The sequence below is a fragment of the Perognathus longimembris genome, chromosome 1, assembly GCF_023159225.1.
Source record: "Perognathus longimembris pacificus isolate PPM17 chromosome 1, ASM2315922v1, whole genome shotgun sequence".
NCBI lineage: Eukaryota > Metazoa > Chordata > Mammalia > Rodentia > Heteromyidae > Perognathus > Perognathus longimembris.
In genome coordinates, this window is record NC_063161.1 from 157,124,685 (window position 1) to 157,146,329 (window position 21,645).

The window sequence follows — 21,645 nt, forward strand, 5'->3', positions numbered from 1 at the left end:
GCCCGAGGGGCACACATGCTTGCTTCCCAGGGAGAAAGCGCCAAGGAAAGGCAGGGTCCTCCTGTGATTGCTGTGTTTGTTCCCCTCCACAGCCCAGCATCCTGGAAACCTGTGCCCTAATCATGAAGATAATATGCCTGGAGATATACTATGTAGTTAAGTGAGTTCTTTCCCCATGAGATTTGGATTCAAGGTGGTGGGGAGAGCGATGGTGGAGGGCCACCCCTGGGCGCAGGGCGTATGAGTCAAGGTGGTAGGGAGAGAAGAGTGATGGTGGAGGGCCACCCCTGGGCGCAGGGCGTATGAGTCAAGGCAGGGGAAAGCTGGTTCTGAACCATTGATGGAGTCCAGCGAGCTGTGTCCCTGGTCAGCCCATCGGTGGCATTTATGATCGTCAGAGTTATTGTGAGGCCAGCTTCATGTGACTGGGATTTTATGGAGGAGAATCCTGGCAGGGCCTCAGCCTAATCCATTATGTTGAACCGAGGAGTCTGAGTCCCACACTGGAGATGATCCTGGATTCGGCCACCTTACACCCATGTGAGGTGGTTTCTTGTGCCTCCGCCAGGGTCTCCGCCCGTCACATTCCCATCTGCCCTCAGATCCTCACAGTGGGCTTTGTGTTTTCCTCACACCATAGGGGTTCATTAGACCAATCATTGAAAGATACACTCAAGAAATTTTCCAGTGAGAAGCGCTTCGCCTACTGGTCAGGCTATGTCAAGTCTTTGGCAGTTCACATGGCTGAAACCGAAGGCAGCAGCTGCACTGCCTTGCTAGAGTACCAGATGCTGGTCTCCGCCTGGAGGATGCTTCTCATCATCGCCACCAGTCATGTAAGCGCCCTCTCACTGAGCAATGAAGCGCCAAGGTGCCTGGCAGATGTCTGTTGGGAGAAGAATGAGCTAAAATGTAACAGATTCTGTGTCAAGAGATGAGGGCCCACAGAGGGTGGTTGAGGTGTTGAGTGGAATCGGAGACCCCGGAGAAGCCTGTGGAGAAGTCCCTCTTTGCTCCCGATGCTCCTGAGGACTCGCGCAGCAGCTCCTTGCCTCCCGGACCTTCACGCACACATGCGCCTGCATCTGTACCGTGTGCCTCGGAGACACAGCATCCTTGCTTGGCCACTCATCTGCAGGCAGCCGTGATAGCCCCAGTCCCCTTCGCCATTTATTTCACTGGTTCCAGTATCTGTGATTCTATTTGGGTTGGTTTTTTTGTTTTTTTGTTTTTGCTAGTCCTGGGGCTTGGACTCAGGGCCTGGGCACTGTTCCTGAGCTTCTTTTTGCTCAAGGCTAGCACTCTGCCACTTGAGCCACAGCACCACTTCTGGCCTTTTCTGTTTATGTGGTGCTGAGGAATTGAACTCAGGGCTTCATGCATGCTAGTTGGTAAGCACTCTACCACTAAGCCACATTCCCAGCCTTGTGATTTTTTTTTTTCCTTCTGGTTCTGGGGCTTGAAGTCAAGGCCTGGACACTGTCCCTGAGCTTTTTCTCAAGGCTAGTGCTCCACCACCTAAGCCATAGATGGTTCTTTCTGAGTAATTTGTTGGAGATAAGAGTGTTACTTACTTTCCTGCATGGGCTGGCTTCAAACCACAATCCCCAGGTCTCAGCCTCCTGAGTAGCTAGGATGACAGGCGTGAGCCACCAGCTCCCGGCTGTTTCTGTGGTTAGGAAAAGGGCTGAGGCTGCTTTCTTAATTTGTGCAGTTGGAGCTGATGTGAGACCTCGTTTCCTGTTCACCACTATCAGGTTTTAGCACACACTATGCTTCTGAGCCGTTCTTTCCTGCAGGAGTCTAGCTTCATGTTTTTAGTTTGGTACTAAGTTGAGCTTGGTAGATGCCTCCTTATTCCAGTGTCCTGGCACATCTCTGTGACTCACTCATAGTCTTGCCTGCCTAGGAGCTTGGACTTGGGAGCCTAGAAAGAGCATCCTTTTGCCATGCACGACAGAGCCCGACACTCGACATGGCCATGAGAGTAGAACTTCTGCGCCGCCTGTCTGTTAGGAAGCGGTTCTTGAGGTGTAGCTCTTAAGTCCTGCCGTTCTCCGTCCCCTAGGATGCTTCTCTTTAAGACTAGGGTCTGGGTTGCTTGTTCACGTTAATGGCTTAGCAACTGCCTGGCATGTGCCAGCAGCACCAGAGATGGGCCACAAGCCTGGCTGATAAGGCCGTGACCTCGTGGACAGTGGCCCACGAGGCAGCGAATCGTAAACAGACTCACAGGTGACAAATGTGGCTGTGATGGTAAGAATTGGTGTTGACGTTATCAGACGTGTACGGTGAGAGGAGTCAGGGGGCCTCTGTAGGGAGGCACTGCCTGCCCCGAGACCCGCACGTGGGAAGAGCCTGCAGAGGCCGGGGAACCCGTGCTGCCAAGTGCAAACGTGGAATGGAGGAGACAGGCCCAGTGGTGCACGCGCGTCTGTAATCCCAGCTCTCAGGAGGCTAAAGCAGCACGGGTCACAAATTTGAGGTCAGCCTTGGCTGCACTGTGTGAGCCTGAGAGGGAAGGAGGCTAGGAGGGCTGGACGAGGTGGTGTGGCGCCCCGTGTGCGAGTGTGGACGCCATTTCCCGAGCCCTGGGCACCCTCGGAGGCTGAGCAGAGGACAGCTGCTTCCGAGGTGAGCAGGGCCGGGCTTTGAGCCATGTTGATCTGGAGGCGGAGCAGTGGTTACGCTGACTGCCCATCGGAAGCCCTGCTGTGCCCTGCTTTCTGTGCCTTTGCAGGCGGATATCACGCACTTGACGGACCCCGCAGTGCGGCGCCAGCTCTTTCTCGATGTCCTTGAGGGGACCAAAGCTCTGGTGAGTGTGTCTGCCAGTGCCCCAGCCTGGCGCCTTCTGAGTGGTCATGGCAGAGCCCTGCCCTTCCCCCTGCCCCAAGCTATTGCCCCCTTTGTCCCCAAGAGCTCAGTGCAGGGGCCCCTGTGGGCAGGCCCAAGGACACCATTCCCCTAACTGCTCTGCTGCCTCCCTGCGCCCAGCTCCTCACCCCCACCTCTGTGAACTGCCTTCGCCTGGGCTCCATGATGTGCACCCTGCTGCTCATCCTTGTGCGCCAGTGGAAGAGGTGAGCGCCGCGGGCGTGGCGGGGGGCAGGGCAGGGCGCAGGGGCAGCGGTGTGAGGCCTTTGGGTGACGTGGCACTCCCTGCCTCCGCGCTGCAGAGAGGTGGGCGCTGTGGAAGGGATCCTCGGGCCGCTGACAGAGGTTCTGGAGGGCGTCCTGCAGGCAGACCCGCAGCTCGTGGAGAAGACCAAGGCCAAGGTGTTCTCGGCCTTCATCACCGCGCTGCAGATGAAGGAGCTGCGAGGTGAGGGGCGCTCGAGCGTGGACTTCTCACTCTCGGAACTGGCCTTAAGAAAGCCTTTTCTCTTCCGCTGGTCTCTTCTCCCCTCCCGTGGCGTGGCGTGGCGTGGCTCTCTCCCTGCGGCACCTGCTGCATTCCAGCCCCCTGTGGGAGAGCGCCCGCTGAGCGCCGGCGTCCCCTCCCCGTCTGCCTGCAGTGAGCGACATTCCGCAGTACTCACAGCTGGTGCTGAGTGTCTGCGAGACCCTGCAGCAAGAGGTGATCACCCTCCTCGACCAGACCCGCCACAGCCTGGCCTCGGGCGGCACCACGGAGGACAAGGACAGCATGGAGACGGACTGCCCTCGGCTCCGCCACAAGGACCAGCGTGATGGGGTGAGGCAGCCCCCCTGCTCTGCCCGGTCTGTGGGTGGGGGTGCGGGCTGGGACGAGGCTTCTGGAGCAGTGTGGACACCAGACAGTGTGGCATGAGCCTCAAGTCTCCTGGGGATCTGAGGAGTCTGCCGTGAGCAGAGGGTGGTGAGGGCCACTTGGGACCTCTAGGAAGATTGTGGGTACAGAACGCTTGGGCCATGACCTCAGCGCGCCTGGAAAACAGCTCACTCCCATTCAGCAGGGGTTGGTGGTGTTGAGCCATAATGTAGATTGGCCTCATGCTTGTCTTCCTCTTGCTTGAACCTCCTCTGGGCTGGCATTATAGGTGTGTGACACCATCCTTGGCTAACATGAAGTTGAATGAAATGGAACAGCGTTAACGTGTGAGAGTGGGTGGTGGTGTGGGGGGAAAGCTGTAGGCCTGACCGTGCTGGGCCTATTCTAGAATCTTGCCACTGGGTTGCCGTCAAAAGTGAGTGGAGGGGCTGGGGATATGGCCTAGTGGCAAGAGCGCTTGCCTTGTATACATGAGGCCCTGGGTTCGATTCCCCAGCACCACCTATACAGAAAATGGCCAGAAGTGGCTCTGTGGCTCAAGTGGCAGAGTGCTAGCCTTGAGCAAAAAGAAGCCAGGGACAGTGCTCAGGCCCTGAGTTTAAGGCTCAGGACTGGCCAAAAAAAAAAAAGTGAGTGGAAAGCAAAACCACAGATAACAGGACAGAAGCAGGGTGGAGGGGACAGGTGCCCAGGCCACTCGGGCTCTTGGTGGCAGGACGGGTGGACCGTCCAGATGGAAAGTGGCGCTGAGTGGGTCCCAGGGCTGTCTAGGGGGTGAGCTCACCATCCTGACAGGTGGCAAAAGACGGGTGGGTGGGGAGAGAGCACAGGTGGTCAGCCAGGGTACCTCGAGGCTGTGACCAAGGAGGTACTGGACGGCCGCGCCCGGGGCTGGGCCTCCTCTCCCCTCCTCCCTCTCCGTACTGCTTTTTCCTTCTTTCTCTTATCTCTGCCATGGGGCCTCCACAGGTGTGCGTCCTGGGCTTGCACCTTGCCAAGGAGCTGTGTGAGGTGGACGAGGACGGGGACTCGTGGTTGCAGGTGACGCGCAGGCTGCCCGTCCTGCCCACGCTCCTCACCACCCTGGAGGTGAGCCTGCGCGGGAGGCAGAACCTGCACTTCACCGAGGCCGCGCTGCACCTGCTGCTCACGCTCGCGCGAACCCAGCAGGTAGGCAGGCGCCGCCCGGGGCTCTGTACGCGGTGCTTCTCATGGCCCAGAAGTTAGGGCTTGGCGTGGCTGCCAGTTCTGCCCCAGGGGTGGGGCAGGCACAGGCTCTGTCTCATTCTGGGTTTCTCTGCCAGGGAGCCACAGCAGTGGCGGGAGCTGGCATCACGCAGAGCATTTGTCTGCCCCTCTTGAGTGTGTACCAGCTTAGCAGCAATGGCACGGGGCAGGTAAGTGCCAGGACTCTTCAGGAGCCGGGCATGGCCTCCTGCAGTTCCCAGTGAACGGTGCCCTTCCCCCACCGCACTGCGTGACCCCTCCCTTCCCCTCCTCTTCCATCACCCTCCCCAGTCTCATTGTGTAAGGTAACCGTGGTAGGGTGTCCACTGCCCTGGACAGGTCACTAGCACCCAGCTCAATTCCTAGCAGCAACAAATAGACAAGAAATAAAGTCAGCTTTGGGAGACAGATGGTCTCTCCTTGTTACCAAAATAAGTTGTAAGTGGGTCCAGGGGCAGCCAGGCTCCTGCCCGCAGCCCCCGGCTCCCGCCCGCAGCTCTCCTCTCCCCCTCCCTCACCATCTTGACATAACCATGCCCGCTCACCCCTCAGCCCAGCAGCCCTCGGGAGGGTGTGCATGAGGGAGTAAAGAGGGGCGGCCCAGGGACTTGTGTAAGCGGACGTTGCCAGTGGGTAGCAGACCCCAGTCTAGAACTCAGGATCCTGTGCGTGTGCTCGTCCCACTGCCCATCCACTAGGGTTTGCCTTCCAGGCAGCGGGCTGCCAGGAGGCCTCATCCTAAGCGCAGCTGCCGTTTGTTGTAGACGCCCAGCACCTCCCGGAAGGCCCTGGACGCCCCCTCCTGGCCCGGGGTCTACCGCCTGTCCATGTCCCTCATGGAGCGGCTGCTCAAGACTCTGCGCTATAACTTCCTCACCGAGGCCCTGGACTTCATGGGCGTCCACCAGGAGCGGACCCTGCAGGTGAGCCGCAGCCTGCGGGGCTCGAGCCGGCCCGGGCTGCCTCCACACTCGGGAGGCAGTGCAGGCATGGCGGTCCTTGTTTCCGCAGTGTCTCAACGCGGTGAGGACCGTGCAGAGCCTGGCGTGCCTGGAGGAGGCGGACCACACGGTGGGCTTCATCCTGCAGCTGTCGCACTTCCGGAAGGAGTGGCACTTCCACCTGCCGCAGCTCATGTGCGATGTCCAGGTGGGGCGCTGCCTAGGGGCTGGAGGCCGAGTTCAGGGAGAGAGCAGAGGAGGCTGCCCCGCCTCCTGCTGCTTACGTGGCCTTGGCCAAGTCATTTCCCACGGGTGTCTTCTTCCTTTGTGACTACCCTTGTAATGTTCCCGCGCGTGGGCCAGGCCTGGCACCCTGGTGGCCCGAGCACACTGGCACGTTTGCTTGGCTAAAGTTGGAGGGCGGGGGGCACCCCCAAGAGCTGCTCGTGTCGCTCCCTCGCCATAGGTAAACCTGGGCTACCTGTGCCAGGCCTGCACCTCCCTCCTGCACAGCCGCAAGATGCTGCAGCACTACCTGCAGGTAACGACACTCGCCCGCCCCACTCGGGGTGCCACCGGGACCCCTTGGGCGCCCCCTCATTTCTTTTCTCTCCCCAGAACAAGAATGGGGATGGCCTCCCCTCAGCTGTCACCCCCCGAGCTCAAAGGCCACCTGCCACCGCCAGTGCGACTCCTGCGGCGCCCTCCTCCTCCTCCACCAAGCAGCTGGCCGCCGACACAGAGGCGGCCGAGCAGCGGGCCGTGCACGCGGTGCAGTGCGGCCTCCTCAAGATCCTCAGCAGAACGCTGGCGGCGCTGCGCCACTTCACCCCCGACGTCTGCCAGATCCTGCTGGATCAGGTACTGGCTGCGCGCCCAGGAGCCAGCCCGAGGTGCGGGGCGCTGTGCCACGCTGAGCCGGGCCCCCAGCGCTATGTCCTTGCCTTTCAGTCCCTGGATCTTGCCGAGTACAACTTCCTGTTTGCCCTGAACTTCACCACTCCCACCTTCGACTCCGAGGTGGCACCCTCCTTTGGGACCCTGCTGGCGACTGTGAACGTGGCCCTCAACCTGCTGGGCGAGGTAGGTCAGCTGCCACCCGCGGGGATGGGCCTGGGCCTCTTAAGGTGAGGCTGCCGGCCCTGCGTGGGGGGCTCAGCGGGGCCCCACCTGCCTGCTGACGGGGGCCTTTCACTGTTGGGTTCTCACTGTTTGGTCATGGGCCTGGCGCTGTCCCTGGGCTCTTCAGCTCAGCGCCGCTTGCGCTCTTCCATGGTTCACCGGAGTTGGGAGTCTCACAGGCTTTGCTGCCCAGGCTGGCTTCCAGCTCTGATCCTCAGCTCTCAGCCTCCCGAGTAGCTGAGATGATGGCGGGCGCGTCGGCGCCTGGCTGTCTCTGGTTTCTGATGTGCTTGCTTCTCTTCCTCTAGCTGGACAAGAAAAAGGAGCCCTTCACTCAGGCGGTGGGGCTCAGCCCACAGACAGAAGGGGCCAGAACATTCAAGTAAGCCCTGGGGCGGAGGGCCGGGCACCGGGCACCCCTGTGGGCTTGGCGGCCACGCCCCCAGCCTTGCAGCCCTTTGCAGCAGTGCCGGCCCTGCCTTCCCCAGGTCCCTGCTGCTGTTCACCATGGAGAACTGCTTCTACCTGCTCGTCTCCCAGGCCATGCGGTACCTTCGGGACCCGGCGGTGCCCCCGCGGGACAAACAGCGCATGAAGCAGGAGCTCAGCTCGGAGTTGGTGCGCAGGAGAAGGGGGGCTGTGGAGGAATGGGGGGGCTTCCCTGGGGAACTGCCTGGCCAGCTCCGGGGGCGGCACGGGGGCCACGGGCATGGGGCCTCACCAGGCCGCTCTTTTCCTCCTAGAGCACACTGCTTTCTAGCCTCTCACGCTACTTCCGTCGGGGAGCCCCCAGCTCCCCTGCTGCCGGCGTCCTGCCCTCGCCCCAAGGCAAGTCCACCTCCACCTCCAAAGCCAGCCCCGAGAGTCAGGAGCCCCTCATCCAGCTGGTGCAGGCCTTTGTTCGGCACGTGCAGAGATAGGGCGCTGTCGCGCTGCTGCCTGCTGTCACACAGGCCGCTCGGCAGCCTCGGCAGAGGGGCTCGGGGACGGTGCCCCGCCGAGCAGCTCCCGTCCACACCTGCCCCGAGGTTATTTTTGTAACGGATCAAGAGGGCAGCAGCGGGGCGGGGCCGGGCGGGGGTCCGCCTGCTCGGGCGCTGACGGTCAAGCATTACCCACAGCCTGTGGGCAGCCAGGGCGCCCGCCGTCCAGGACGGGCTGTGTGGGTGCGAGGGTTTTCCATGGTCTGTTCTTGCAGTTTTTGGTAATATTGTGGTCTATTTATACAAATATTAAAGTACTGTTTATAGACAGGTGTGTCTTTGACAGGCAGCCGTGGGCCCTGCAGCGCAGGCCTGGGAGGGCCATCGGGTGGATGGACGGACGGACGGCCTGCTCCTCTGCTGTCGGGGGTGGGTGGCCAGGCGCTCCCTCCTCCCCAGGCCGTGCGTGAAGGGGTCCCCGCTTGCTCTGGGGGCTCTTCATCCCTAGGTGCAGCCTCTCTGGTTTACAGCTCTGCACCTGCCTACCCGGTGCAAAATGCCCTCCCCGCAGGAGGCTGGGTGGGTGTCCTCCCCCCCCAGCCAGTCAGGCGTGACTCCCGCCTGTTGGAGTCATCTGGCTGTCTCCCCACACAAGCGTGGCCGCTCAGTTCTGGGCATCACCGGGGATGCGTGGGCAAGTGAAGACTACAGTGTACTCCGTGGCCCAACGTGGGGGAGTCTCAGGCACCGAGTGTCTTAGTGTGCAGTTGGGAACCATGCTGCCAAGGCGGGCCGAGCCGTGGCGGGGCCGAGGGGCCACGGAGGACCTGCCCGGTGCCGGCGAGTCCCCACCCTGGAGCTGCACAAGCACAGATGACTCGCACACAAAGGAGGGTTTATTTGCCACTGGCCGAGAGCAAGCAGACAGGCAGAAGTAAAAATCCCAGTTAAAAAGTGAGCGTGGAGCAGGGAAGGCTGCGGCCACGCCTCGGCGGGGTCCACGGAGGGCACGGGGCAGCACCGCGCCTGCCCCGCCCCGGGGACGCCCCCTGCCTGCCCGCCGCCCCCTCGGCCTTTGGCAACTACAAGGCAGGTGCTGTCCTCATGCCAAGGGTGCCTCCAGCAGGTGCGGGGCCCGCTGCGGTGCGAGCGGTGCCCCCCGCCCTTGGGGGGCGGGGAGGATGGATGTGCAGGGGTGCAGCCATAGCTGGGGCCTCAGCCACAGATCAGAAGCAGGGCTGGTGGAGGGGCAGGCGTTTGGCCCAGGGCGCCCTCACAGCCCGTTGATGGGTGCAGGGGCAGAATGGGGCTCGTCTTCACCCTGAGCAGCTGTCGCCTACAGACCAGCCAGGTGGCAGGGCCGGCTTAGCTGAGCAGTTCCAAGTAGGTGACAGGGACTTTGCCCTTCTTGTTGCCTCTCTCGCCCATGAGCCAGTCGGGGTCCATGCCAGGCAGGCTGTAGACGGTGATGAGCTAGGGAGGAGCGAGGACAGCTCAGCCTGCAGGGCCGCACTTAGGGCCACCCCGGCATCTGCAGCCTGTGCACCCATCCCCGCCCGTCCCCCCGGCCCACCTCATCGGCCAGCAGGGCCAGCTCGCTGCTGTCGGCCGCCTCGTAGTCGTAGAGCACCCTGGCCTTGCGGGTCCCGCTCGCAGGGGGCGCCACCTCCTCCAGGCACAGCGGGGTCTCTCCCGCAGGGGCCAGGCTGGCCACGGCGGGCGCGGTGGGCATGGTGGCGGCGGTGGCGGGCGAGGTGCCGCTCCGGGGTGGGGAGGCAGGCTCGGGGGTGCCCACAAAGGTGCCTGGGAATCTAGAAGGAGCGGGGGCACCTCAGCAGCCAGAGCCAGCCCATGGTGGGGGGCCTCCCCCCTCGGCCTCCTGGGCCAGAACCCTGCCCAGCCACAGAGGCTGCACCCCGGCTACTCACATGGCACCCTCCGAGCTGGCAGCACAAGGGGAAAAGCCAAGCGAGGGAGATGAGTGTCCCGCTCCACCCAAGGGCCCAGCGGAGCTCCGAGCACCCCCCACCCCCCAATCCAGCTGGGCCCCAGACGCCCAACCTGCCCAGCTGCTTCTGCAGATCCAGCATGTGGCGGTAGCACTGGGCGTAGTAGGTCGTCTGAGATTTGACAAACTCGTGGAGGCAACGGAGGTGGTTCACCTGGGGACAAGAGGCCCAAGCTGTGGCCCAGACTTCCCGCAGGACCAGGGCCCACGCCCACCCCCACGCGCAGAGCGCCACTCACGTGCGTGCTGCTGATCCCCTCCAGCAGGAGTCGAGTCACCTCTGCCTGCCTGTCAAACTCCGTCTGGGCCACGCGGAGCTCCTGCTCAGCCTGGTGGGAGGGGCGGAGTGGGTGACGCCACACCCGGAGCCCGCGGGCCCCCGCAGCTGGCAAGGCTCACCAGGGCCTCCTGTGCTCTGAGGCTGTGGAGCAGCCTTTCCCACAGAGGGGAAACTGAGGCCCAGAGAGGGAGAGCAGTGCCCTGAACCGACCCCCATCGACCCCCTCCTGCCCTCGCCTCCCCGGGGCCCAGACTAACCTTGTCCACTTCGTCATTCCAAAGCTGGGGAGACCGCAACAGCACCGGTCAGCGAGGGAGGGACGGTGGGCACTGGTGAGCAGGGGGGGAGGGCAGCGGCCCCTCCCCCCCGCCCATGCTCTGCCGCAGCTCCCAGGGACCCCACCTCTGCGCGCCGCGCCCCCTGCCCTCGCCAGCCAGGAGCTGTGGCTGAGATGAGGCCTGGGGCAGGCGGGCGGGCCACAGTGACGGACATGCCGCATGCAGGGAGGGGCCAGCCAGCCCGGGCGGCCTGCGGTGCTCCTGCCGTGCCCCCCCACCTGACGCCCGCCCGCCCTGACGCTCGCTCCCGGCCAGGCACTGAACCTTTCCGTCCTCCGGCAGAGAAAGGCAGCCTCGGGCCGGAGCCACACTGGGGGCCAGTGGGAAAAGAAAAAAACAGGGTGGCCTCCACCCTCCAGGTTTCTCCTTCAGCTCGGCCCCGGGAGGGGGGCGGGACGTGGCGGGCAGAGTCTAGAGAAGAAAGACCCCCCTCCCCCCGCCGCGACTTAGGACGCCCCCTTCTGCCGCACGCGGGGGTCAGCACTGAGAAACCGCGTCCAGGCCGGTCAGCAGGCCCCGCATGCCACACTGGAGCCCAGAAAGGGGCCCAAGAGCCCGCCGCCGTCAGCCTCCGCGGCACGAGGGCGCAAAGCGGGCTCCGGACACGAGGGCTCCCGCGGGGCCGCAGCGGAGCCCGTCTCTGGAGTGTGGGGCCGCGTGCGTGCGTGCGTGCGTGCGTGCGTGCCAGGCGGGAGGTGAGTGTGCTGGCCTAGCTCCCACCCCGCACAGCCCCTCACGGTTCCACCGGCTCCCCACACCCACGGCCTTCACGTCCCCCTCAGCCCGCCTGTGGTCAGGGCAGGCCTGCCGGCACAGCACCCCATGCGGGCCTGGCACACCCCCGGTCGCTAGCAGGAGGCCCCAAAGGGGGCGGCTAAAGCCCCTCAAGGAGCCTTGACGGGCCAGGCGCTCTCCCTGTAAGCCCAGGCCCGTGCCACAGTGCGGGGCACCAGGACGGCCATGCCTGCAGGCCCCTCTGCCTCTGGGGTGGCCTGCGGGGGGCAGGGCCCCACCTCACCTGCCGGCTCCCGGCCCTGTGCCCCAGGGCGGGAGGCAGGGCGGTGGGGGAGGCGGACGGGAAGGGGGCGCTTACCGCAGAGGCGCTGGCCGAAAGAATGTAATTACGAGGTCTAGTCTCCTGAAAGTCAGGCACCGTCTGGCGGGGAACAGAGTTCATGGGGGAGGCGGTCACCCTGGGCCGGGGCTGGGGTGGAGGCCAGGAGGCCGCCCCAGAGTCTCCTTCCAGGAGATGCGAGAGGCCCTGGCCCCTGGGGCGGGAGGACGCCCCGATACAACACGGCCCCTTGTCACACTCAGCCAGCGAGCCCCGACAGCTTGCCCACGCCGCTGTGATGGCTGTCACATCCGAGCCAGCCACAGACTGGCCGCCCTCCCCCCTGGGCCCCTCCACCCCAGCTCCCTCCATCCCAGAATCTGCACCCGCCGTATGTGCCGCGTGGAGGGCCAGCACCCTCCCCACAAGGGGGACCAACGGACTCAGGGATGGACAGGGGGACAGGCTTTGACATTTGCAAGAAGCTGTCTCATAGGCTCCGACAGCGGCACCCCTCAAGCCAGAGGAGCCCCACAGGGCGGGCAGAGGTGCTGGGAGCGGAGCCCAGCCGATTGCAAAACGCCCAGGGATGCACCCCGCGCGCGCGGCCATGGCCCCGGGGCCCGCGGGCAGCGAGCCGGGCAGGCCGGAAGCGGCACAGCGGGGCGGGTATACTCACATCTCCCTCACACTGGGCCAAGTTACCCAAGCAGAACAGAAAGGAACAAAAACAGAGAGTTAGTGAGTGCACAGCGCAGGCGCAGAGACCCTGGCCTGGGGCGGGGGGGACCAGGGATGTGGCCACCCCAGTTCAGTCCTGAGGAGCCGGATCCACGGGGGGGTCTGTGGCCCGCGGGGCTGGCCCGGGCCTGTCCAGGGTGACGGGAGGCCGCCGCCCAGGTCCACGAGCTCATCCCGGCAGCCTCAGGTCGCGCTGGCCTGGCCACCCCTCTCTGCGCAGCTGCAGCCACCGCGGCCACCCTGGGAACCCCATGATGGGGGGGGGCGCTCGTCTGCGGACAGCGTGGGGAGCCAGGGGGCACAGCAGGCCCCTGCTTCATGGAGTGGCCCGGCAAGCCGCGAGGGCTCATCCCCCAGGCCCCTGCTGGCCCCAAGGGCCGTCGGCTCTGCTGTCCTCGCACCGTGATGGGGAGCTGCACGGAGGCCCAGCCCCGGGTTCAAGCAGCAGGGCAGTTAGTAGGAGCTGGGCGGGGGGGGCGCAGAGCGGGGAGAGCAGAGCATCTGGGGGGCGGGCAAGGCATGCAAACAACTAGCTGAGGAGCAGTGCTGTCCGTACACCCGGACAAAGTCCTCCCTGGGGCCACCATGGCGGAGCACGGGCGGGCGGCGGCGGCGGGGACACCTACGGTGGCTTTGGCCTCCGCAGCCTTGGCCTTCTTCAGCCGCGCCTTGCAGGCGTCCAGGTCCAGGCGCCGGTTCTGCAGGAGCCGCCGCTCCTTCTGCAGGGGGGAGCACGGCACCGTGAGGCTGGCGGCCTGGCCCTCCCCCCCCCCCCCGCCCCGGGGGCCGAGGCCACCGCGTGGGCCTCACCGCAATCGTCTTCCAGTCCCCTTCCAGGAAGTTGCGCAGCGGCGTGAGGAAGCTGATGGAGGCCGTGTGGATGAAGTCCCGCTCCGCCGCGCCCAGGCGCTTCTCAGCTTCTGACACTTTGATCAGTGTCTTCCCTGAGGAAACAGGCAAGGCCAGGGAGGGGGGCATCAGGGGTGAGGCACCCACTGTTCTAAGAGCTCAGGAAGAGACAAGGCCTCCCGCAAGGCCAGAATGGCTTTGCTGGAATGGTGGCCTCATCCCCAGCCATCGGCGGAGGACAAAACCAGAAGATCCGGCAGCCATTCACTAGAGTTAGGAGCTGGGCATAGTGGCGCACGCCTGCAATCCTAGTACTTGGAGGCTGAGATCTGAGGATTGTGGTTCAAAGACAGCTGGGCAGAAAAGTCCACGAGACTCTTATCTCCAATAAACTACTCAGAAAAAGCCGGAAGTGGCGCTGTGGCTCAAGTGGCAGAGCGCTAGCCTTGAGCAAAAAGAAGCCAAGGGACAGTGCTCAGGCCCTGAGTCCACGCCCCAGGACTGGCAACAAAAACAAACAAGCCCCAAGACCTGCACCAAACAACAATCTGAGGACAGCCTGGGCTAGAGAAATGTCATGCTCATCTACAGAAAAAAAAAAGATTTTGGGCGGTGTTGGGAGTGTGGATTATGGTGTGACGTTTACTTAACACACCTGAGGCACTGGGCGCCATCACAAAACACACACACACACACACACACACACACACAAACAAAACTGGAAGAGGCTTCCAGAATGACAAAAGAGCTTGACAAATCCTCTCCTCCAAGACACAACTCCAAAAAGATGGAATTCAAGGCTCCAGAAACTGACCAAAGGCACAGTACAAGTGAAAACACATTAGTTTCAAATGCGAGGGAAAGGACTGCTCAGTTACCTCCTCCAGGCGGAGCCCGGCAGGCAAGGCAGGGCCCCAGCTGGCGCAGGCTGACTGCATTGGCAGCAGAAGCAGAGGAGAGCCCAGGGCTAGCATCTGGGAGGCCAGCAGGGGCGGCTACGCCCAGCGGGGAGGCCACACCCCTTGTTCACTTTCAGGATTGACTAGGAACTTGTGAACAAGCTGCCGGATGCCCCTGGGGTCTGGAAGGGTGGATACTTGGGACAGGTGGCAGAGAACGCAGCTAGCTAGCTACTCGGCCCGGCCAAATAAGAGGCCGTTCCCTAATGCGCATGTCTGCTGGCAAAGCCCCCTTCGTGGCTCAAGGTGGTTAAACACAGCCTCTGACCAAGACTGGCTGGGCCAAGAACAGTAGCCTGGGAGCTACACTTGCAAAGGCCAGATGCAGCAGCTCACACCTGTAATATCCTAGCTGGTCAGGAGGCCGAGATCCAGAGGACCACAATTCAAGACCCATAGAGAGGGAAAAAGGCTGTCAAAGCCACATCTCAACCAGTAAAAAGCTGCCCCATGCCTGTCATGACAGATACCCTGAGGCAGAAAGAGTCAGGAGCAGAGTTTAAAAACCCAGGACCAGGAAGATTAAAAAAGCATGAGGAGATGATTCAACAGGAATGGCTGAAAATTTTCATACTGGAATCTCAACAAATACAACAAATCAAGTCAGCAAGGATATAGAAAACCCAGAGAACACAGTCGTTCTAGCCTGCCAGCGATGGGTTGTACAGGGCGCCTCTAGGGGACTACGGAGCATTCCTGCGTGACCCCTAGGCCGTAAAACATGCTCTCCGTGAAATTAAATTAGGAATCAACAACAGGAGGAATGAGGGAAAACCCACAAGTACCTGAAAATGAAAAGCACATCCCATGACTGAAAAAAAAAATACCATGCTAAAAAAACAAATACACTACAATGCAAGTAATAATACACAATGATTCCACTTATGTGACATGCTCAGAAAAGACAAACCAGACAAAAAAAAGCATGAATGGTCTTTTATAAGTGGGAAGAGAAATTGATCCGAAATAGACGAGAGAGACTTTTGCGGCGATCAAATGTTTTATCTTTTGGTGGTACTGGGGTTTGAATTCACAGCCTGCCCGGTGCTTGCTAGGCTGGAACTCTACCACGTGGGCCATGCCCCCCAGCCCTGCTTTTTGCTGGTTATTTTGGAGATGGAGCCTTTTCAACTCTTCCTGCACTGGCTCTGAACTATGACCTTCTGGATCTTAGGTTCCTCAGGGGCTAATTGTGGGCTATCAGCACTCAGGTCTCCACGTAGGGAGACGTGTGTGTGACTCCGTAAATTCACTGGAAATCACTGACTGTACAGTTAGGTCAGATATATATCATGGTACATAAAGTGTAGTTGGGGAAAATTAGGAAACAGAAGAAAAAGGAAAGCCGGAGTAGTCAGGAAGTGCCCCTGCGAAGAGACTGACGCAGTTGTGGAGTGGTTTAGGTAACGTCATCCCACTAAAAAGTGCCCAGGGCTGGCCGTGACGTGCAGGAGTGGAGTGCTCGCTCGTGGTGGAAGTGCTCGCAGGGGTGGAGTGCTCGCAGGGGTGGAGTGCTCACAGGGGAGGAGAGTGCTCTCAGAGGTAGAGTGCTCACAGCAGTAGAGTGCTCGCAGTGGTAAAAGAGTGCTCATAGCGGTAGTGCTCCTGATAGTAGAGTGCTCTCAGTGGTAGAGTGCTCGCAGCAGTAGTGTGCTCACAGTGGCAGAGTGCTCGTAGCCATAGAGAGTGCTCACAGTAGTAGAGTGCTCGCAGAGGTAGAGTGCTCTCAGTGGTAGAGTGCAGAGATAGAGAGTGCTTTCAGAGGTAGAGTGCTCTCAATGGTATAGCATGCTCTCAGTGGTGGAGTGCTCTCAGTGGTAGAGTGCTCTCAGTGGTATAGAGTGCTCTCAGAGGTAGAGTGCTCTCAGTGGTAGAGTGCTCTCAGTGGTAGAGTGCTCTCAGAGGTAGAGTGCTCTCAGTGGTAGAATGCTCCAGAGGTAGAGTGCTCTCAGAGGTAGAGTGCTCTCAGTGGTAGAGTGCTCTCAGTGGTATAGAGTGCTCTCAGAGGTAGAGTGCTCTCAGTGGTAGAGTGCTCTCAGTGGTAGAGTGCTCTCAGAGGTAGAGTGCTCTCAGTGGTAGAATGCTCCAGAGGTAGAGTGCTCTCAGAGGTAGAGTGCTCTCAGTGGTAGAATGCTCCAGAGGTAGAGTGCTCTCAGAGGTAGAGTGCTCTCAGTGGTAGAGTGCTCTCAGTGGTAGAGTGCTCGCAGTGGTATAGAGTGCTCGCAGAGGTAAAGAGTGCTCACAGAGGTAGAGTGCTCGCAGTGGTACAGTGCTCTCAGAGGTAGAGTGCTCTCAGTGGTAGAGTGCTCTCAGAGGTAGAGTGCTCTCAGAGGTAGAGTGCTCTCAGTGGTAGAGTGCTCTCAGTGGTATAGAGTGCTCGCAGTGGTAGAGTGTTCGCAGAGGTAAAGAGTGCTCTCAGTGGTAGAGTGCTCTCAGTGGTAGAGTGCTCTCAGTGGTATAGAGTGCTCGCAGTGGTAGAGTGTTCGCAGAGGTAAAGAGTGCTCTCAGTGGTAGAGTGCTCACAGAGGTAGAGTGCTCGCAGTGGTACAGCGTGCTCGCAGGGCTACAGTGCTCACAGGTCTCACTCATAACACCCCCCGCCCCCCACCCCAAAGCCGGCCAGGGGAAGGTTCTGTTGCATTTCCCAGTCTATTATCTCTGTCCTGATGACGGGTTCGGGTTCACATTTAGAATGACTCCAGGAGTTGAATTGAGGTACAATCCCCGTACAGTTTAGAAGAGGAGGGCAGGGGGGAGACTGGGAGGGAGAGAGGGAGGGAGGGAGGGCCGCCCCGCCGCCTGCCCCGCCCGCAGGGCTCACCATAGGGCGTGGTGGGCCCCAGCTCGCCAGCCGCCTCTGCCATGTACTGAGCCAGCAGCTCCCCATTGGTGACCCGCGAGGGGACCTTCCTGTCCAGCTTCTCATACAGGAACTCCTCCACTCGGGCACCTGCGGGGAGACGGCAGCCCAAGCCATGGGCGCCTGGTCCAAGCCCGAAGCCCCAAACCCAGTGACAGCCCCAGGCCGAGCCCTACCCATACCAGTGGCTTCTAGAATCATCCGTCTCCACACCCAGCGAGACTGCTTCTATGAACCCTCACTGAACTGGAAGTCAAGGCCCAGAGACTCAAGGGCTTTGGAGGGCCCCGCACGGCTGGGCGCTCCTCAGTGGGGCTCCCCCTCCTCCACTGCCAGCAGGGCTTACAGCACTTGACGAGCAGGGGAACCATGGCCAGGCCCCCAGCCCAGGCCCCCCGGGGCACCCGCTCCCGAGGGCCACGGGCCCGGCCCGGCCCGGCCCGCCGCACTCACTGGGGTTGGGCTGCAGCAGCACCTCCGCCTGCCTCAGGATCCGCTCTGTCCAGTTCTTGGTGCTGTCCGCCCGGGCCAGGAGGTTTTCAAAGTGAGCATCGAGCTCGGTCTTCTCGGCCTGGCCAAATTTCTCCTCTGTGAACTGGGGGGGGGGGGTGAAGGGGAGAGCTCATCGGGGGCCGGGTCAAAGCCTTCATGCCCACACCTCGCGGCCACCCTCGCGGGGCCCTGGCTGCTCCTGGCAGCATCGGTGTTCTGAGCTGATGACAGACGGCAGACCTCCCTCGCCGGGCATGGCGACACACACCTGTAACCCCAGCTCTCAGGAGGCTGAGCAAGAAGGGTCTTGAGTTGGAGGACGGCTGGGACTGCACGGCCAGGCCCTGTCTCAAGGGCTGGCACAGAGCTGAAGTCCTGGGGACGAAGGAGTGTGCGGGGAGGGAGGGAGGGAGGGAGAGAGGGAGGGCGCCCACTTGCTTGGCCACTGGCCACTGGGTGTGGTGGACTGGGAACACAGCCAACCCATCAGAGCCATCGTCTGGGTGTACCGGGAGCCCAAGGGGTCACACGGGCCCGCGCCCGAGCTGGCGGGAGCCGTGCCGGCGGCCTAGGAACAACCACAGAGTGGCCCGTATCCTGGCTGTCTGATCTAGAAGGGCCCAGGGACAAACGTGGCCTCTTCCAAACAACCAGGGCCGCGCAGGCCTTCGCCAGCCAGGGGCCAGGGCCTGCCCAGCGCTAGGTGAAAGGGGGACCGCAGTCCCTGTGCAGGCCCGGGCTGGGGTGTCATGCTCAGGACCCCACAGATGTCCAAGGTGGAGCCAGAGGTGAGGGAGAGGGGGCAGGTGGGGGTCAGAGTCCGGCCTGATGAATGGTCTAGGGGCGGCCGCAGCTACTCTGGCCCCGGGCTGCTGGGAGCGCTTGCTCCTGCTAAGCAGCCATCAATTATGCAGCAGGGCTTGGGTTTCTCCTGCGAGGCTTGGTCCTGGCCTCCTGGCCTCCTGGCCCCGGGGGCTGGCTCTGCCTCCTGGCCCTAAAGCCTGGGGCTGGACCAGCCCTGGCCTCCCCACCGCCCTGTTCCACGCCTGCACTGGGCCAAGTCCCACCTCCCCCAGCATGGGAGGAGGTGCTGGGAACCCCATTTTGCGGATAAAGAAAATCAAGGTTCAGAGAAGCAAAGCCCCCTTCCTGAGCCTCAGTTTCCCCCTGGAGAAGGCCCACAGCCAGCACACAGTATGGGCTTGAGAGAAGTGGGGGGGGCTCATCCAGGCAGAGCCACACCCAACCCGGGCTGGAGCCCATTATATCCACACAGGCCCCCCTCGCATCCGCTCTGGCTGCCAGCAGGGACCTTAATGCCCTAGTGGCGTCCCCCTAGGTGTGTACCTGAGCACTGCCCCACCGTGCCGAGGTACGGGCAGGGCTGCCCGGCCAGCCACCCGCCGGGGGGGGGGCTCTCCCAAGCTTGCCCACTGTCTGCCTCGCTGATGGCAGTGACTGGGCCTCCATCCCCACCCCCACCCACCCCCCATCCTCCGGTGAAGTTACAATCAGGTCTGCCACGCCCTCCCCATCTATTCCACCTCTGCCTCTGCCTCGCCCCGGTGCCCAGATCTGGCTCACTGCACCCTCTGAACGGCCCTGGACAGCCTCTCACAGGCTCTGCTGACTTTCCAGCACGGCTCTGGGATCCTCCCTGAAGACCAGTCCCAAAACAGAGATCCAGGCCTCCGGGGTCCCACCTTGGGGGCAGGGCCTGCTCCTTGCGGGAAGGAGGTGCAGGTAAAGCTCTTCACGTCGACCCTGGTACACACAGGGGCTGGGCACTTATCTGGCACACCCTGGCAAGGCGGGGCCCAGGCAGGAGCTGCCCCACATTCTGGTAAGAAGCACCCCTCAAGCCCTCCTGGCTGTCGCCCCCCCTCCACAAGGCAGCCTGGCCCCAGGCAGGCCCCTCCACCTGTCCTTTGCTTGCCAAGGGGAAGGGGCTCTGTGCTGGAGTCCAAGCTGCTCCCAGCAAGATGGCAGCTGCAGGGGGTAGGCGGGCAAAGCAGAGAAAGCCTCTATTTATAACGTTCCCAGCTCCCTCCTCCAGCCAGCCTGGGCCTGGTTCCCCCTCCAGTGAGTGACCCCAGGACCAGCCCCCACCAGCAGAGCAAGGCCACAATGACCAGGCCATGCCACGCTGGGCTGTCTCTGTGTGCCTGGCCAGGTCAGGTGGCAGTCCCCTCCCCCTCTCCAGTGGCAGGAAACTGGCAGATCAGGTTCTGCCCAGATGTGGCCGATAGCACGGTTGCCATACCAACGCAGAGGAAGAGTTGCCCACCTCCCAGGTGGACTGGGGCTCTAGGGCCTCAACACCCCCCATGGTTTGGGATCTGGGAGTGACACTCCTCCATTCCTCACGGGGACACAAATCCTCAAAGGGACACTGTGCTTTCTAGTACACATGGCCACATGGGCCTGAGGGACTGGCTGAGCTCCTCCAGGGAGACAGACAGCACAGAGTCACCAAGACACGAGGCCAGCACAACAGGACTGGTTCCCAGAGCAGGGATGGGGCCCAGTGCAGGGGCTGCAGCCCAACAGCCCACACCCAGGCTACACAGCCTTACGCCTGATCTACAGAAGGGCAAACTGAGGTTCAGGGAGAGGTGAGTGGCCTCCAAGGTCACAGGCATTTAACCCCAGGTACATTTCACCATGAAAACCCCATCAGGAGCTCCTCCCCCCCGAAGCCCCTGCAGAGCCCCACAGCGTCCTCCCAACCATTCCAGGAGAGGGGACATTCATCCCACTTCTCAGATGCAGAAACTAAGGCCCAGGGCAGTGGAGCCCTTTCCCCCAAGGTCACTGGGGGGACATGCACACCCCGATCGACTCCAGTACTTCACAGTGATGGTAAGTTGCCTCAGTGTCTCTCCATGAACCCAAGTGGGCTGGACTAGCTCCAATCTCAGCATGACAGCTCCCAACAGTGTGCCCAAGTGGGCACCCAGCCAGACCCTCCCCTGCCCCAGGCCCCTGGCCAGGGAAGCGAGAGGATACAGGCCTCCCGGGGAACGGGAAGGAAACGACCGCTGGCTTCCGGCCTGCCCGTCCAAGCGGGGCCAGGGGGCCTGAGGGGACCGCACCACCACCAGCCCGCTGCACAGGTGCGGAGACTGAGGCTCCAAGGGGCGGTGGCAAGTGCACGGGGGGCCCCCCTCCGCGCCTGTCACCGGGGCCTCCAAACGCCGGACGCGGGGGAGGGGGCGCGATCAGTGCGGGCGCCCGAGGCCGGGACGCGGGCCGGGACGCGGGCCGGCCCTCCCGAGGGTGGCCCCCGCCATCTGCCGCGCACACGTCCCCGTCCCGGGGCCTCGCAGGAGGCGCAGCCCGGCCCGCCCCACCCACCCCCGAGCCCCTCGGTGGGTGCAGAGGCTCGGGGCTCCGCGGGGCCCCGGTGTCGCCGCGGCAGGCACCGCACGGCCGGCGGCTGGGGAACGGCCTTGCCAGCGCCGCACACCGGCCGCGCGCCCCACATCCGGGCCCCGACGTCGGCGCGGGGCCGGGCCTCACCTGCACCGCCCGGGTGAAGAAGATGCCCGCATCCGACGCCAGCTTCTTCATGTTGAAGTCCATGGCGGGCGCCCGCACGCCGCTCCCAGCGCAGCCGGCAGCCCCCGGCCCCGCCGCCGCCGCCGCCCGCACCCCGCCCACCTGCTGCCGACCACGGCCGCCGCCAGCCCGCAGCCGCCTCAGAGCCGAGCGCAGGGCGGGGCGCGGCGGCCGCGGGGCGGAGCCTGGCAGGGCGGGGCCCGGCCGGGGGCGGGGCCGGGGGCGGGGCGAGCGGAGGGCGGGGCGAGAGAGGGCGAGGCGCTCGCTGCTGCCCCCTGCAGGCCGCCGCCGGACTCTCCGCTGCCCTTCTAGAATTACTGACTCGGAATGGACTCTTCAGATGACAACACACCTTGCCCTTTGCCATCTTGTTCATGCCTTTTGGGAATCTTGTTGTTAATTGAAAAAGAAGAATTGCAGCCGGGGGGCTGGGAATGTGGCTGAGGGGTGGAGTGCTTGCCTAGCATTGCATGAAGCCCTTGGGGTCCATGCCTCAAAAAAAAAAAAAAAAAGCTGGAAGCGGTGCTGTGGCTCAA

General features: G+C 62.6%; 2 protein-coding genes across 9 annotated transcripts in view; one reads left to right on the forward strand and one right to left on the reverse strand.

The window, feature by feature from the left end:
- The window catches only part of Nup188 (nucleoporin 188), a 37,851-nt gene extending 29,562 nt beyond the window's left edge, over positions 1-8,289 (forward strand). For both annotated transcript variants that reach the window (XM_048344318.1, XM_048344325.1), the window contains exons 29-44: positions 93-160; positions 641-836; positions 2,741-2,818; positions 2,998-3,083; positions 3,180-3,325; positions 3,519-3,697; positions 4,724-4,924; positions 5,059-5,151; positions 5,746-5,904; positions 5,993-6,130; positions 6,389-6,463; positions 6,541-6,783; positions 6,874-7,005; positions 7,353-7,426; positions 7,533-7,662; positions 7,788-8,289. In XM_048344318.1, the coding sequence (XP_048200275.1) occupies positions 93-160; positions 641-836; positions 2,741-2,818; positions 2,998-3,083; positions 3,180-3,325; positions 3,519-3,697; positions 4,724-4,924; positions 5,059-5,151; positions 5,746-5,904; positions 5,993-6,130; positions 6,389-6,463; positions 6,541-6,783; positions 6,874-7,005; positions 7,353-7,426; positions 7,533-7,662; positions 7,788-7,964 (2,175 nt within the window). In that variant the 3' untranslated portion in view covers positions 7,965-8,289. The remainder of the gene's footprint in view (positions 1-92; positions 161-640; positions 837-2,740; positions 2,819-2,997; positions 3,084-3,179; positions 3,326-3,518; positions 3,698-4,723; positions 4,925-5,058; positions 5,152-5,745; positions 5,905-5,992; positions 6,131-6,388; positions 6,464-6,540; positions 6,784-6,873; positions 7,006-7,352; positions 7,427-7,532; positions 7,663-7,787) is intronic.
- Positions 8,290-8,848: 559 nt separating this feature from the next.
- On the reverse strand, positions 8,849-21,231 carry Sh3glb2 (SH3 domain containing GRB2 like, endophilin B2). 7 transcript variants are annotated; one of them, XM_048344401.1, is made up of 13 exons: positions 21,071-21,231; positions 17,510-17,651; positions 17,018-17,146; positions 13,199-13,332; positions 13,015-13,104; positions 12,327-12,338; positions 11,687-11,749; positions 10,858-11,004; positions 10,513-10,536; positions 10,215-10,304; positions 10,029-10,129; positions 9,541-9,778; positions 8,849-9,440 (listed from the first exon to the last, which is right to left on the reverse strand). In XM_048344401.1, exons 1-13 carry the CDS (start codon positions 21,131-21,133, stop codon positions 9,333-9,335), a joined length of 1,341 nt encoding a protein of 446 aa, XP_048200358.1. In that variant the 5' UTR covers positions 21,134-21,231; the 3' UTR covers positions 8,849-9,332. The 7 variants fall into 7 exon arrangements, with proteins under 7 accessions (XP_048200358.1, XP_048200350.1, XP_048200376.1 ...); XM_048344393.1 differs by having other exon boundaries at positions 13,015-13,107; XM_048344419.1 differs by lacking the exon at positions 12,327-12,338.
- Between the last annotated feature and the right edge of the window lie 414 nt (positions 21,232-21,645).